This window comes from Ammospiza nelsoni, chromosome 16, assembly GCF_027579445.1.
Source record: "Ammospiza nelsoni isolate bAmmNel1 chromosome 16, bAmmNel1.pri, whole genome shotgun sequence".
In the NCBI taxonomy this organism is placed as follows: Eukaryota; Metazoa; Chordata; class Aves; order Passeriformes; family Passerellidae; genus Ammospiza; species Ammospiza nelsoni.
The window spans coordinates 7,950,321-7,967,647 of NC_080648.1; the positions used below are offsets into that span (position 1 = coordinate 7,950,321).

General features: G+C 39.7%; 1 protein-coding gene across 2 annotated transcripts in view; it reads left to right on the forward strand.

Annotated features, from left to right (window-relative positions):
- Positions 1-15,893: 15,893 nt before the first annotated feature.
- GABRB2 (gamma-aminobutyric acid type A receptor subunit beta2) overlaps positions 15,894-17,327 on the forward strand; it is a 133,940-nt gene continuing 132,506 nt past the window's right edge. For both annotated transcript variants that reach the window (XM_059483784.1, XM_059483785.1), the window contains exons 1-3: positions 15,894-15,963; positions 16,113-16,230; positions 17,000-17,227. In XM_059483784.1, coding sequence (XP_059339767.1) covers positions 17,151-17,227 — 77 coding nt within the window. In that variant the 5' untranslated portion in view covers positions 15,894-15,963; positions 16,113-16,230; positions 17,000-17,150. The remainder of the gene's footprint in view (positions 15,964-16,112; positions 16,231-16,999; positions 17,228-17,327) is intronic.

Here is a 17,327-nt window from a genome sequence, read left to right on the forward strand (position 1 = left end):
CAGCTCAGCTGCAGCTACCATCACTCAGTCTTTTAAAGCAGAAAGTCCCAGGAATTTAAGGGCTAACCCTCCAGAGCAATCAGGTACCTTTTTCTGCATGGATGGAGCACAATATTAAATTCCGCTTGTTTTTGATGCCTTGCAAAAATTAAGTTTATTTCATGCACATGATTACCTTCATCAACAAAGTTTGTAATCTTTTGAAAGAATAAAATCAAGCTTTTAGTCCAGACCAATTTCCTCTAAAATAATTTAGCTGTGAATTGAATATTTTTCTATAATTTATCAAACAGTTGCAGCAGCTTTCCTTTATGTTGCCAAGAACAGAAGTTGGGCATCTGGCCTGTGGTTACCTGATTCATCCCTTTTGGCATTTTTAGTATGGACACAACATTGCCTCTCTTCTAATCTTCTGGAGTTACTCCAGCTTTCCATGATTTATTAGAAAGTTAATGCTAGCAGACAGGAGATTGCCTCTGATTCCTCTCCTTTAGTACTCTTTGGGGGTTTTTTGTTTGTGCTTTGTTGCTGTTGTTGTTTGGATATTTTTCATATAAAGCATTACTGGTTGTACTTTTTAAAATTATATCTCTAATTATTATACTATGAATCATATAACTTGTTACTGTATTTATACTGTGCCTATTTTTTCTCTTTTATTAAAAAAAACCCTCCAAAATTTGATTAATTAAAAATTACAGAATTGACTTAATCTTAGCTGTCTGACTTTCTGGGAGAAGATCCTAAAATCAAACTGAGACTCGATTGAGATTATTATATTTCCTATTGAAACATGAAGAATTGAACTTATTAAGAGTTTTGTACCACTAATCCTAAAATCAAACTTGAAAATTAAGAATATGCTTAAATATCTTTAAGATATGTTGGGCTAAGGGCAATATCTCTGTCCGTGCTGCACAACTTTTAATTTCTATCACTTACTATCTTCACTTTTTTTATTAATCCTATTTCTACCATCACCTGATCACTGAAATGATGTTGCCTCTTTCTGGCACTATCATAAACTCGGAACTTTTCATATTCTGGTTTTTAGCAACCTTTGAATTTTCAATCTTTGTTTTCGTAAGTATTATTTTTTTTGCCCACCACTGGATTTCTGATTTGGAGGGAAGGTGACCCTTTGTAAGCACTGAAGATGGGGAGTGCTACCTGTTTGTTCATGTTGAAAAAATCAATCAGGATAGTTAGTAACTAAAAGAGCAGCACAGTCCAGAATAGGCTCAGTTGCAGTGTTTGAAAACATTATAACATTTTACTGCTCTAGCTGCAGAATAGGACTGTTGGCCAATCTGCCACAAGGAAATTCTCCTTACGTGTTGCCCATGCATTCTGGGTTGGTGTTCAAGATCTGTTCTGAAAGCCTATTCAGAGATGAACCTTCCTGGCTTTCTTAGAGCATGGAATATGCATTTACAACAAATATTTTGAGTTTCTTCACCCTCTGAAACAAATGACAGATTTCCATCTGTATTCTAATTTAAATGGATTTAAAATTTTAAATTTAAAGGGATTTGAATTCTGGTGACTACCAGCAGCAATAAAACCAATTATGTATGCGTTTGTTCCTCATCCAGGAGAATTTCCAATTTATCTTTCATAACAGCTTAAGAAGAGGGTGATAGAATTCATACTTTTGGTTATATCTTACATTGTAACCTAAGACAAGAACTGACACCTTGTTGGTTAGGTGGTGGTGGCAGACCAATTAAATGGTGGCTGCAGTCCTGTTGGAGTGATAGATGTGGTTCTGTTGAAGCTGTGATCCTGTGGTAAAATCTGCTCCTCCTCCGGAGGTCCACTGGTGGTTATTGAGCTCTCGTCCTCTGGCAATCCAGTGGTAGGGCTCTCATGTTGTTCCAGGCCTCAGATTATATCCAGGAAGGAATGTTTGATTCCTGCCTTGGGTGGGGCATCTCCCAATGGGATGGTGTAACTCTGTGAGTGATGCAGTGAGAATAGAATAGAATGCATGGGAATGGAATACATACTTTTGGTTGCATCTTTTATTGTAACCTAAGACATTTAGCATCTCAGTTATTGGTATTATGTAATGCTTTATTGATGATTTTTTTACTCCTCTGTTCAGAAAGTTTGCCTCTTATATGTAAAGGTTCAGGTAGCTTCATTCAGTCTTTCTTTCTCATGGAATATTTATTAAATATTATACAAATTCATATCATTAGCTTCATACCAACCATCCAATTGTTTCCTTCATTGTAAGGGCTGTAAAATATAATTATTTTCTCCTCCCCCTTAAGATCTACTCCATCTTAAACTAAACAAATATTTACCTTTACTTGGTTTGCAGTATTTCCTTTATAGCCTTTCTTTTATATCTCCAATTCTATAAAGTCCTGATACTTATGCTGAATTCTTTAATGGAATCTCAAGGGTCTGGAATGTTGCTTAGTGCTTTCTCCAATGGATAATTAAGTGTTTAAGATCAGATTCTGACACAGAGAAGCACCATCAGGTATCATCTGCCAGGAAAACTCAGCACTGCATTAAGGCAGCAACTGCTGCTGCCTGGTTTTCTGCCCGGTGAATCTCTGCCTGTTCCGCTGCATTCTGGCCCCCTGGCAGTCTCTAGATTTGCCTTCTTGCTCTCTTGCTTCAGCTTTTCTCCTTGTCATTTTGTTGCTGTTGTTCTCTGTTTCTGAGGTTCTGTCATGCCCCCAGCTGTGTCCTCTTGTGCACAGGACTGGGCACACCTGAATTGAACTTCCCAATCTGCATTCTGTGCCAACTCACTTTGTAAAGATTTGGGGTTCTCAACTAATTTTGAAATTAATGAGATTTGGATATGAGGAGGGTTTTTTTTTTTAACTTGCATGTCTAAATATAGTTTATTTCCCTTTGTCTGTACCTTATCCACACCTCAAAGATTTACTTGGGCATGTCAAGTGTTAAAAATTTGGGAGGTACTGAAACACATGCAGCTCTGAAAAAACATCCTTGTGTACCAAGTGATTTGACAGGGTGCTAGGTGCTGCTTGTAGCAACAAGTCCCCATGGCTGTGTGTGAAAGAGTGAGGATACAGCAGCGCTTAATAGAGAGTGTTCTGAGTATGCAGTTACACTGGAAATTGTCTCCTGTAACACCTCACCAGTTAGCAAGAGTGCGCTGACTTAGCAATAGTGGTACCTGGCAGGCTGTGCCTGACTTCAGTCAGCATCTTTCCATCAAGAGAACTGTAAAATTCTCAGCCTGATTGTTCTTGTATCAGTTCATATCTGCATCCTAGGAAACACCACTGTGATGAACTGGAAGATACAGAGCAGTTATTACAGCTGCTGGTGGATAGAAAACCCAATAACAGCATAAAAGCTCAAACCAAAACAAAAAAACGCCCTCAAGTCAGTGATTGTCTATCAATGTTTGATTGTGTTTAGGCTGTGTACAGGCCTGTAGTTTCTGTAAAACTAAATTGTTTCCTGGCTGGATTTCTGTAAGTAAGGGCAGGGCTGCTCCTTGCAGCCCATATTTGATAATAGACATTGTTGGAAGGCAAATAAATAGTGACTGGCTGCATGAAGCAGTACTTTTTTTTCAAGAGGAAAGATGTAAATCCAAAGGGAAATGCTTCTCCTTATCTATGAAGATGCTGCTATCAAACATGGTTTTATCTCCCTTTTGCCTGAAATTAGGCAAGCTATTTCCTGTGTTATACTAACTAGATAATATTGCAGGTGCTGAAATAGTTCAGAAGCTGCTTGCTGCTCATTTAGTACCTTTCTGTATGCCACTCTGAAGCCTGAGTACAGTTTATGGTGTCTGTGTTATAGATACTGTTCTGGACAGAATATTCTATTAACAATATAAGAAAAATCTAGCTCTCTAAAAGTAGCTTTGTCTTCTTTGTCTTTCATATTGTTTGATCTTGTTACTATTTTTCATGGTCCCAGGCAAGCAACATTTGACAGGCTGTTGTGTGGGGGGTTTATTTTTAGGTTTTTGTTGTTTTGTGGGTTTGTTTTTTTTTTATTTCCATGAAAACACACATGCTTGGTTGCTAGCTTGATGTCAAAAATATTTGATTTAAATTGTGTAAGTATTTTCAGAATATATTATTACAATCTATTAAAATAAATGCAGAAACTTGCTTACAGAATGGAAAAAGGATACCTGCCTGTCCCTCTTTGTTTTCCAACAGTATGCTCAGACTAGCAATAATCTACAGTGGTTTAAAAGTCATAAAACCACTTGCGCTAAAGTAACATCATTAGATATTTTAATTTGAAATTCCTAGCTTACAGTAATGAACAGGCATTTTCTTGTAGGATGTAGGAAAGCTACAAAATTGAAACTTCAAAGTTCTTATAGCTCTCCTGACTGCTGCTGGTCCAGAGGTGGGTGCTGAGGTGTCTTTGCCTGACTTTTGAGGATGTCTTTGCCTGACTCAGGTATGGTCCAGCAGTAAACAGGGAATTCAGAAATTCTTTCAGTCCATTGATGCATATTCACTGCAAGATACCATCTGCAGATGATGTGTCAAACCTTGGTCCCATTGTGCCCTTTTAAAAAAGAGACAATGTGCAAGAGAGAGAAAGCAACATTTTACTGGGATCAACCTAAACACAAGAAATCCAAAGCCAGTACTTCAGAATGTGATGAAATTTGGGGGGTTTAGTATGCATGTTGTTTTGGAAATTATTGTAATTTTGCAGGGTTGAAGAGTAATTAGTGTCTTTAAGTTGAATCCAGCATTAGACTCATTTGACATTTTAGATTGTTACTACTCTGCAATCTGTTAATTCTCTAAGCATTGGTTAGTCTTTGTTACTAAGAAAAAGAAAGGGGGAAGGGGGGAAGTGTGAAGGTCTAATTAAAGATGGATTTGTTTACTTTTTTGTCTGGTGCTTAATAAGAAGCTGTTAGCAGATTTAACCTTGGAGGCTGGAGATTAGGCCTGATGTTCTGCATTGAATATTCACAAGCAATTTTCAAATACATTTTATTTGTGATAGGCTCTAATCCAAAAGTTAAATTATGAACTTGGAGAAAATCCTTAGCATACAACACATAGCAGTTAACGTAGTTTAATATGTGACATCTTTGTACACGTCTTTATTTATGTGAAATGTTGAAATACAATCAAAGATTTTGACCAAACCCCCTCTAATTTAAAATCAAAGTTGTCAGTTGAGACAGCTGTGCTGCTCAAAGAGGATAATGTGCAGATGAGCCACTGCTTCTCTGGGCAGTTCCATCAGCAGTCATAGGATGCTTCTCACTTTGGATTGCTCTTCCAATGCCTTAACAAGGCAGATTACCTAATGTAATAGCTCTACTTTAAGGGCAGGAGGAGAAACAGAGAGATAAAAATAGGTATGCAGATGGAAACTGTTTCACTTTTCCATATGCTAATAGCAAACTACAAGGCCTCTTAATCATCCCTCTCATTAGCGGCTGCATTTTCTAAATGGTCTCTAAAAGATCTTTAAATGTGAATAGCCAGAGAAATATCTGCATAGATAAAATTGAACAAAAATTTAAATTTGAGAAAGAAAAAATTAGATACCAAGAGTTAGTGTTATCATGAAATAACTGGAATGCAATTTTGAGTGTGCAAACAGCTTGCAATTTTTTAATCTAAAAAATTACTTCAAATACCAATCTCTTTGAACAGTGTAATGAGAAATATTTTACATTTTTCCTGTAGTCAAAGGTGGCAACTTTCTTAAAATGCTTGAATAAGAATTTTTGTTGCTTTGGAAACTTTGAGTATGAAGAACAGATAAGTCTTAAGGCCAGGGACTCACTGGTGCCAAGGAGAGAAAGGTAAAACACAATGATTATAGGTGGAAATTTAGTGAAAGCCATGGAGTATTCAGCAGATTTATTTAGAGATGCACAGTAGAAGCCTCAGATTCAAATGTCCAATTGTGTGTTTTTCTAAAGAACAGAAAGCTACTCTTCAAACATGGAAAATAAAAGTAACTCTCCAGCAATGCCCTATATTGCTGATGCTATCAGTGGTCACTGAACAGTTTGTTATTATGTGTTATTTTAGAACTAAGGCCTTGTTTGTTTAGAATTTAAGTCAAGATAAATAAAATGTGTTGCACATTATGTGATTTGTTATGAATATAAAATAAGACAGCTCTGTTCCTCTGAGATTTTTATGACACGGTTGAATTTCTCAAAATGGACATGATTAATTTCTAAGAGTTATGAAATTATGGCAGGAGTCACTGTCAAGTTGCAACCAGAATCCTCCTTAGACTCCCTTTACCATAATATACATTGTTTAGATTTTGCTTTACTTTGAACAAAGATTTATATTCAGCCTTCTAAACACTAAAATCTTCTTAACATAGATCCCATCTTTTCTACATTGTCTGTGATAGATTTTGATGGATTCTCTGGAGCACAGTGGAAATAAATCATATCTACCCAGTGAATACTCACTACGCCCTTGAATTTATCTTATTTGCAGATGGACTTTTTTCTGCTCATATTTTGAAAAAGCTATTTGTAAAAAGGTTCTGTATTAAGAATTATTTGTTTGATATTGAAAAAAATGTATTATATCACACAATGTGGGGTCTTATGACTGTATCTATTTCCAAGTCTGTTTCTTGAATAACTAAATTTATACAAACTTTATTGTTTCTGCCCATTGGACTCAGTGGAATTTGCTACTTTATAGAACTGGTTTTAAAACTCCTTTCCAGCACAGATTGTAATTAGGACATCAGTGACTGCAAAAGTTCAGATAAAACAGGATGAAATATTCTGGGGTTCATGGCTGGGCAAAGGGATGCGAAGCACTAGAACATTTTAGTATCCCCAAATCCTGCCAGTTCTCAGGGAAACCACAGGCTGTGGGGTTAGAAATTCAGGCTCCTGACTCGTTGGGGAAAGCATTCCTGCTCATTTTAACTTTAGGAATCAAACAGACAACACACAAGCTGAATTTTGTGTTTTAGAGCCCACAGTAAGGAAATGTAGAACTTGCAGATGTGCAGCTATTTTAAATCATTTTAAGAAAGCTGTTCAAAGTACTGAAACAAATCTCTGGTTTCTAATCAACTGCGACCTCTTCAATTCTCCAAGAGTTTCTAAAAGTGATTGCTAATGTTTCAACTCTTGCATTTCTAATCTGTTACCACCTGTAGGTGCTATTTTATTACCACTTTTATTTTCTTCCAGCCTTAATTCCTCATTGTTCATCTTTATTCTGTTTTTATAACACATAGGCACACGCACACCTTAAAATGTATTAATATAACTTGAATTTAATATAACATTATCCTTTATATTCCCATCTTCTCCTAATTAGTGGTTCCCTATTCCATGACTATTTTATAGGACCTTTAAAAGTCTCTTTTTAAGGACAAAGTTTCCTATTCAATTTGTTGTACAACTTTATGGAACAGCGCTGAAAATTAAGACCATAAATGTAAATTTTCACATATTATTTAAAATCTGTTTTACCTGCAGCTTATTATTTGAACTCCTTAGCCTTCCTCTAGCATTTTCTTATTGAAAATTCACTAATTTCTTTTATCCACATTTAGGCTAATCTCAAAGTCTATGTCTTCCCCTGTATATGTCATGCTTTCTTTATATTTATAATAACTTTTTTATTATAGTAACTCAATCAATAAATCAATAAATATTCCTGATATGTTTCATGCACCATGGAGTCTCTAAAGTTTTTGAAGCTCTGTTTTTCAGGATCTTGTAGAGGCCATAATTTGGAAAGAGTAGATTATTCCAGATTTTGGAAGTATTTACCTGTTGCCAGAATTCACTGATCACTTTCATAAGGGTGTTTCTCTTTGTTGGTTTGGTCATTTGGCAGGTTTGCTTGCTTGGTTTTTTTCAGTGATTTTTTTTTGTTGGTTTGTTTGTTTGTTTGTTTTTGGGGGTTTTTTGATAAGGGAAAAACCTATTCTTTAGGAATTGTATGTTTTAATGTATCAGAATCAATCTGCCAAGAATCAGCAAGTTGCCTTGTGAGTGTAGTGACACAGAGGAACATATTTAGAAGGCATATGGTAGAGAAAGCAGGGTGTGCTGCACCCTGGGAGATCTCTTCCTATTTTCCTGCAGCACTTCACTGACTAGAGCACATGCATATGGGGCTCTCTTGAATGTGTATTAATTGAATAAGAGATGATTTCCTAATGATGAATTCTATGCTCATTTAGTTTCTTTCTTGTTTACAAAAATAACACCCTTGAACAGTCAGTATACAGTAATTGCTGGTCTCCCCCATGAGAATTAAATAACATGCTTTTGTTTTTCATTATGCAGTTGTTCTGTGCATAACATACAACTTCCAGCTGAAGAAAAGCAAAGAAAAAGCCAGAAGACATGATATAGGTGTATGGTATCTCTATATGCATAAATAGAGAAGGTGCAATTAAGATATGACATAACATGGAATAAATGTATATGTTCATGCCCAGCTGCCTGGTGCCTTGTTTTCAAGCACACATGAGCAAAATGCATTTTTTGCAGGGCCTTCCCCAGTGCAGTTAGAGAGGAGCAAAGGAGCTGTTGGGGCTGCTGTGTGTTTCAGTGCCAGCAGTGCTGCAGCCTCGCAGGGCTGAGCGTGGCCTGCAGGAGCTTTCTGAGGAGCCTGACTAATTAGTGCATGCTGAGCCTCATGCTGCTAGAGCTGAGCTCCTGATACCCAGGCTAAATATAATTCCACAAGAAGCCCTCCAAGGATACAGTAGTGGAGATGTGTGTTTTGAAAGGTACAAAATGCAGAGGCAATGCACTGCTGCAGTCTTCTCACAACTTGCAGATTTTTTTTGTATCTGTATCTTTGGGAATGCTTCAAAAGCTGCTTTCTACTTCAGTGCTGTATATGGGTTTCTCATTCTCACTTTAAAGAGCAAAGGAAAATGATTGTCTCACTGAAAGATCTCTGGGGGTACTGACATCCCGCATGCATTCTGCTAAGCTTCCAAAGTTTGGCTTTTACTCTATTTAGTTCTTACTTTTGGCAATCAGATTGGAATTATAGCCTCCTAGGCAGCTGTTGTTAGGAATCTTACTCGCTGCCATAATCTGAGTTCCATTGATAAAAAGTGGCTTCAAGGCCAACTTCATATTTAAACCTACTCTGTTCATTGCATTTTTGTTGATTTAGTATACCAGTTTTCAGAGCTTTCCCCGGACTGTCTAACAGTATGGTGTCCAGACTGCTTCCTATGGATTTTTGTTTTCTGTTCTTTTTACTTCATTGTCTTTTGAACTGCTATAGCCTTCTCATTTAAAAATAATTTGGCTCTTGAATTGCAGTGTTGCAAAGTACCACTGAGTTTGGTCTCACAAAACATGTAAAATTTAATTCTATTTTTTCTGTAGCAGGTCAATCATTCTTACTTACAGGAATTATTTCAGGAAGTTACTTAAGGCAAACTCAAGAATAGCCTTTTCTCTACTATGCTTCAGACTTAGCTCTTGCAAGATGCAATTGTCTGTTACTTTCAAAATTGTCTTTCCAATTTTTGCTGTGATATATTTGGTATGATAGTTGTCCTAACAAACTTTGTTAGAGGTTGTTCTAATCTCTGTGAAAACCAATTTCCAAAAAATTGACAACAACATCCATCAGCACCAGAAAAGAGAACTCTGACCCATAGCCCCAACAGAAAGTTGTGACAGTGGATCTCAGACCTTATAGTAGGGAAACCTTATAAAACCTTGTACTGGGAAGAAGATGGTCAAGCTCAAAACAGAAAAAAATTCAACTGGACTTAAAATTTAGGGAACTAGACAAGAAAGTGTTTAACTCACAAGTTCTTAATATGTTCAAGTGAATCTTGATGCCTCATGGTGATGCAGATTATCTGTATTTATAAAGTATAACTGGAGAAATGAAAAGGTAGTTGAAAGAAGAGTCCAGCTCTTTTTTGAGCTTGAACTCTGAGACAGAATGAATATGTAAGTAATTCATGTATAGAGTTAGGATTATGGAGATTTGTTGTGAAATCTGCATAAGGCATACTTAATTGTTCATAGTGAGCTAAACAGATGCATGTCACCAAAATTAGGGGAAATATATAAATAAAGAGGCATAATTATGTTACTCTGCAGAGAAGGTTTTTCCCTTAAATCTATTTTTAGATTGTTTTTTGGTGGGTGTGGATTTGGGGGTTTTTTGTAATGGTATAAAACCTGTAGAGTTGCTCCTGATTTACACTGGCAAGAAATGTCCAAAGTTGCCATGGTGAGAGATAAAATGCAAAGCAGTGCTTTGAATTTGCTGTGTAACAACATCAAGTATGGGTATTACTCAGCTGCTTTTGCCACGTATGAGAATAAATTTACAAAGTTAATACCTTGATTAGTATGACTATCCAGAGCTGCTTCCAGTGACGGATTCTTGTTCTGGCTGGTTCATTCACAGCTATTCCAAGTGGCTCTGAAGACAATTTTGTCACCCTGTTTAAGATTTCCCTGAACTGCCCACATCTGGCAAAGCAATCAATAGGAGCTGTTGAAGTGACCTTATGTCGGCTTGTGTGGAATCAATACAAAATGTCCCTGGGCATCAGAGGGGAGGTCACACAAAGCCAATTCATCAAGGCTTCACCCCCTCTGTGAGCCCCCAGTCTCTGCTGGAGGACTCAGCATACCTGTGCCTTTGACCTCTCTAATAAGACACCTAGTTTGAAAGACTAAAGACCTTAGAGGATCCAAGACACCCTCTAGTTTGAAAGCTGTAGCCTCAAAAAATATAACAACCTGAGGATGTTTTCATTTCCATCTAGTACTTCATTAGATTAAAATTAGAAATATTTTTAATTCGCTGTAAATGTGGTAGAGACCACATTGGTAAAAAGATTGAATAATCATATCTGTTGGGTCTCTTACAGTTTCTTAACACTGAGTGCTTTGTATGATGGGCCTTGATGTTGCTGTTTCTGACCTGAATGTGGATTTTGCCATTAGTTTCAGTAGGGATTGTCTTGGGTGCTGAGCCAGTGTGTGCTTCCTCTACCTCACCTGCGAACCTGGCATGATAATATTGTACAAACTGGCATGAGTGAGATCTATTCTAGACCACAGCTGTTTGTAAACTACCAAGTCTGAGCACAAAATGGGATGGGTGGAGAGAATGAAAGAGAACTCTCCACAGTAACACTGAAATATTTTAAAGAGAGATCCTTGAATGCAAAGTGGTAAATACTGACAGTATTCCTAGGGGGTTTTTGCTGTGTATAGCTTCTTGAAAGGGATTATTCCACAGTAAGTTTTGTGATTGGTTTGAGTGGGTTTTTTTTCCTGTCCTGGCATTCTGAATTTTCCCAGGATTATCATAATGTCCTCTAGGCCTGAGCTGCAACACAGGTGCCTTGCCATCTTCATTGGCCCCCAGCCCATCTCCATGCTTTCCCTTTAGGCAACAATTCTCTTTCTGCAGAGGATAATCAACTCTTTAAAAACACTCTCAACTCAAGAAAACTGGTTTGTTCAGACTTGGGGATTGCTGCTGAACAGAAACATCTTTCAGTGAAATTTCTACCTTTTAGCATCTGGAAACAGAGGCAGATCCCAGGTAAAACAAGTATTGATTCCATGAAACAGAACTTGTTTCTGCAATCTGCTTTCAGCTGAATCTTGCACAAACATCATGAAGGAGATTTAAACAGTATGACATAATCTTGGTGCACATTTTTTGCTGTCTTTTAAGCATTTTACTATCCTTACCCTATGCAATCACTCATTCTGCCTTGCCCTGCCTTCCTATCAAAGGATATGGATGCTGCAGATATTTCTTAGCTAAGTGCCAATGTAGCTAAAATCAAGGAATTAAAAAATTGCTGTCTATATAGCTGTTAAACTAATTTATTCCACCACCTTGAATGAAATAGGGCAGCTTTTTGTGGTGATTTCATGATTTGATAAGAGGACTTCAGTTCTCAATCTATAGTAATTCTCAGTGCCTGATACTTTGTATTTTTCCAGTCCCCACTGAGTTGCTTCCAACTGTCTGCAATCAAAGCACTTGGGGATGTTTTGTACAGTCAACTTGCCTGGTTTTTTTTTAATCTGTAATTCAATTTCACAATAAAGGACTTTCTTCAATATATACTTAAGTTCTGCTGATCTCAAGCTACACAAAAGATTTTTGTTTAAAGATGTAGCAGATCCTTCACTCACAAAATACTGCCTGGGTCAAGAACTGGGATAAGATCTTACCTATAGTGTCTTTAACCCTGTGGAGATGCATGTAGTGAATAGAGAATGAAAAAATATGAGCTCCAAAATCTAAAGTCTAACAGAATTATGCAAACCGAGATTATTATTTGCCCCTCCCATTTGCTCTTTTACAGTTAAGTGATAGTCACGCTTATATCAGGTGTTACTTGTTTCCTGAGCAACTTATTGGACTAATTTTCTGTACAATACTGAGAAATTAATATTTTTTAAGAGCCAAGAGCAGAATAACTGGAAAGTCTTACAAAATTGCTTTTGTCAATAAATTTACTGGTTTGGATTCTTGTAGATACACAGTAGTTGAAGTTGATATGAATCCCAGAAAATTGGGGCTATGAAAAAGTGAATTCCATTGCCCATGAAAAGCAGATTCCAGACACTTGCATGAATACTTTTTTCTGTGTTTGTGATGTAACAGGTATGTTTATGCTGACATGCTGATTGCTAATGGGATGGTGTATGGTGGCACACTAGATCTGGACACCTACAGTGAAAGTAAAGAAACCTAGATAAAGTATATTGAAACCTTGTTCAGGAAATGTCTACAATGGTTGACAATTTTGTGTTGTCTTTCACATGAACTTATATCTTTATAGGATTTGGAAATTGAAATCATCAAAATAGTTTATTATTAACATTCTTCTGTTAATTAGATAATTAAATGTTATCTGATACATGGAAACAACTTTCACCTGCATATTTCTGATAGTGCTGCATCCTATCCAAATGCTAGAAAATTCAGGACTTTGACAGAACACAAAAGCCTGTTGAGGTGCAGTGAAAATAATTTTTTTAAGTGGGATTTTGCACTTGTTGGTCACACCATTTGTGACACAGGACTACTGTTCTTGGGGTACCATCAATCAGCATCTCTTCTGTCTCTACTGACTTGAGTGACTGAATCTCTTGAGAACCTATCATGAAACTCTTACTCCATCTGGGAGTTTATTTCGCATAACAAACACATTTACAGCAACCCATATGAAAACCTTTTAGAGTTCCTAGTACATGGACTGGGATATTACTTGGGAAAATAATGCTGTAGCCAAGGGTTGACAAGATGAATAAGTATGATGTTACTTTATTGCCCATTTTTTGCATAGCACCACACACTGCTCAGCAAGGACTGTGTGCCATTATTTCAGAGTATTTCAGTTTTTAGGGTATTTTTTTTCCATCTTGAAAGTAAAGAATCAAAATACTCTGCAACTGCCATTTAAAATAAGACCATCTTTGCTGGCTTCTCTGTGAGATTACAGCACTTGTACTCTAATTGAGATATTTTTAGAACCAGAAGCACCCAGCTGGGAACCAGGTTGTTTTCCCATTGTAAGACACCCAAAATCTTAGCAATCCTTAAACATGCCACATGAACAGTTCTGCATTTTGCCAATACTGGTGTTCACACCAGTTATTTCCTTCACTTTTCAATCAAACACACAGACACAAGTGAGAACAAGAGGGAAACAATTTATTTGACAAGTTCCTTAAAATAAATGGGAGATTTTGAAGGTGATAAGAAATTTTAACTGGCAGAGATAGACCACAACCCCATAGTCAGGGAAAAAGTGGTATTGTCAAAAATGTATAGCAAAGCATGAACACATTTGTAGAAGGAAAAGTGTTGTATGACTTTGCACACTGTCAATAAGTAATGATGAAACCCCTAGCCCACAGGCTTGTCTGGGCACACAGAGCCTGCAGGGTTGCTAAGACAATGTTACTGCTACAGACACATTTAGATGGTGGTGTATTTACAGCTAGCAAAAATAGTGAGCTGTGCAGATCAACCCAAACATGGCTCAATGGAACCTTTATATTTCCAAAACCCAAGGATATACATTAATTTTCCACACATAATGCACCATGATATCCACATATATTGAATTTGCTAGAGAAATGTTCAATTGCTTTTTGCTAGGATAGCCAGACTGAGAGTAGGTTTCACTACACATGGCACAGGGGTGCTCTGGGCCTGGAACAAGTGTTCTCTGACTTAGTGCATACACCACATCAGAGATATTTTGGCATTGTTTGAATTCTTCTTAATATGAAAATCAAAAATTCTTGTCATTCCAGCATCAAATATTACCAACCTTCAGCATCAGGTTCATATTGCTATCTGTTCATATTCAGGTTTGGCAAATGACACACTTCTGTGATGTAATGGTAATTAATAGCAGACACTCAGAAACAGCTCAGGAGTGTCAGATGTGCTCCCAAGTTAGCACTTGCAGGTGAATTTCACAGTGCAGGATTAAAGCGCTTTATCTTGCGACCTCCTGGTCTTATCATATGATTGCAGAAAGCAAAAAAAAAAAAAAAAAAAAAAAAAAAAAAAAAAAAAAAAATTGCCTGTTATACATCTAAAGTGAAATGATTCACTGCACAGCATATCCACCATCTCCACCATCTTCCTTTCAGGGCTATACTTGAAGAGGTTTGGCAGTGAAACAGCCGGGCTGTGTGAGAACAGAAACCTCCGCTGGCGAGCAGGGAGAGCGGCTCCGTGAAACCAGCCACGGAACGAAAAGCTGCAAAATGGGGTGGGGGCCGTGGGTGTTTTGGTTTTAAAAATGCTTAAACGTTCTTTAACTTAGTTGTTTGGGGTTTTTTTTCCTATTGAATATATAAATGAGAAATTTATCACCCACACAATCTTGTCTGTTTCAGCAGGAAAAGTGTGTTTCCTCACTCTGTGCAATTCCAATTCTTACAAATGGGAACAGGTAGTGAAAACGACATGACGAATTGCCCCCAGCCCCCTAAAGGATGGCTATTTTGTTTCTGGGAGGAAAACCCGAGCAGCCACTCACTCGAGGCGCAAGGCAGAGCGTGTTGGTGCGAGGCAGCGGCGGGGAGGGACAGGGGCACGGTTCGTGCCCCGGGAGCGGTGCCAGGGTGCGCTGGCAGGCCGGGCCGGGCCGAGGGGGAGCCGGGGGCGGCCCTGGCCCCGCTCCAGCGGCAGGGCAGGTGGATGCTGCGGGGCTTCCCCGCTCCCGGCGCTCCGGCCGGGGTGGCTGTCGCTCTCTATTAAATGGCTGCCTGCTTTTCGGGGCTGCCGACTGATTCACGGTTTGGCTGTTTATATATATATATATATATATATTTTTTTTTTTTAGCAGCTCTGCCGTCTCTCGGGGGCAGCTCCCCCCGCTCCGCCCCGCCGCTTCCCTAGGTGAGGCTTCATCCCACCGCCTCGCCGTCCGCCCCCACCCCAGCCCTTCCCGGGAGCCGCCGCCGCCTCCTCCCCGAGCATCCCCCCGGCCCCGCTCCCCTCCTGACTCTCCTGCTCCCCGGCCAGGGTGCGCCTGGATGCGGGCTGGGGCCGGCCCGGCCGTGCGGGGCGGATCGCGGATTCCCGGGGAGCAGGAGGCGGTGGCCGCTCCGGGGGCGGCGGGGCAGGGCAGGAGCTCCGGAGCGCCTCAGCCCGCGCCGGGGAGCGAGCGGCTCTCCAGCCCGCCTCGATCTCTGAGCAACACCTTCACCCTTGTCCCTCCCCCACCACCCGCCGGTTTTTTTTCTTTTTTTTTTTTTTTTTTCCTTTTCCTCCTCTTTTTTTTTTTTTTTCCCTTTTTTTTTTTTTTTTTTTTTTTCGCTCCTCCACTCTCTCGCAGCGAGTTAAATATTTCTTTTGTTAATTGACGCCCAAAGTGTTCCCAATCCCTTCCCCGCGCCGCCCGGGCCGACCGAGGACGTGTGCACGCCCAGATCCGCTCGGTGAAGCAGCACAGATCCGCGGGGCCGAGCGGGTATGTGCGTGAGGAGGAGGAGGAGGTGGTGTAAAAGGAGCGACGGGCACAAAGCAGATTTGAGAGGAATAATTTAACTCCGGTGTTTGTTGTTTTTCATGGGTTTGTTTTTTCCCTTCTCTCTCCTTTCTATCTCGTTTTCTGCTCAGGATTTAAATGTCACTCACAGCATCCCCAGATCAGCTTTCCGCTCGTCTCCGCTTTCTTCCGAGGCATTAATTGGACCACACGCTGCATTTGAAGAGCCTGGGTGTTTTACCCGCTAAGGTAAGTGGGCTTATGCACCTACGCGAGCTCTGGGTGGTCACTGAAAGCCTTTCAGGGTGGTGTTTTCCTTTCCCTTGGCCCCCCTCCCCCAGCTCCGTGGCCAGGTTCCGTTCTACCTGGACAACTCGCATCCCCGGGTTAACCATCGGGCGATGTAGGGAAAATGCGCCGGGGGGTCGCGGGGGCTCCGTGCCGCCCCTCGGGCACCAGCCAGTGACCAGCGGGAGCCGGCGACCCCCTGGGTTCCCAGCGCCTGTGCTCCGGGAATAGCTCCTGGCATCACAGTAAGGAAAGAAACAGCCTAATCCCCTCTTACAAGAAACTATTCGTCATCATTTTTTTTTTTTCTCCTCCGTGAGAAATATTGTAGGCGCTCATCTCCCTCCTCCCCCACCGCCCGCCCCCGTTGCCAGCGCCGGCTCCTTTGCCCGCACCTCTCCTCGCTTCAGGCGCTTCCTTCCAGGGACTAAAAAGTTAAGCTGCCCCCTCTCTCCCCCCACCTGCCCCCATACGTACGCAGTGCATTCTCCTTTTTAACTATTCTCCCTGTGCCTAATCCGAGACCGTCCAGCCCCCCCAACGCTTAAACTAGGTTGCAAAGCCGCCGTACCTTGCAACTCCTAAAACTTCTCTTCTTGCTGTGATTTATATTCTATAACAACAAAAAGGACAACAAAATATACTGGATCCTCCTGTGGATTACTTTTTTTTTTTTTTTCTTTTTTAAATAATGCATTTCCTTCTTCCCCTTTAATTTTTTTTTTTCAAGGAAATTTGCTCCATCTCCAGCAGCAACCACTGCTCCTTTTGATGTTGTGGTACGCCGTGCGCATGCGCTTCACATTAGAATTACTGCACTGGCCAGAATAAGTTGGATCTCCTCTTCACTGAAACCCTAAATCATATCAAAAGCTAAAGGGATGCTGAGAGTCCGGAAAAAGGGTTACTTTGGGATTTGGTCATTCCCTTTAATAATAGCTGCGGTGTGTGCACAGAGGTAAGTGATTAAGGTATCTCTTTTCCTTTACTTTGAATTGCAGGGCATGCTGCTGCTGAGAGAAATGTACAACCGGGGGCTGAGAAATCAGAAATAATAC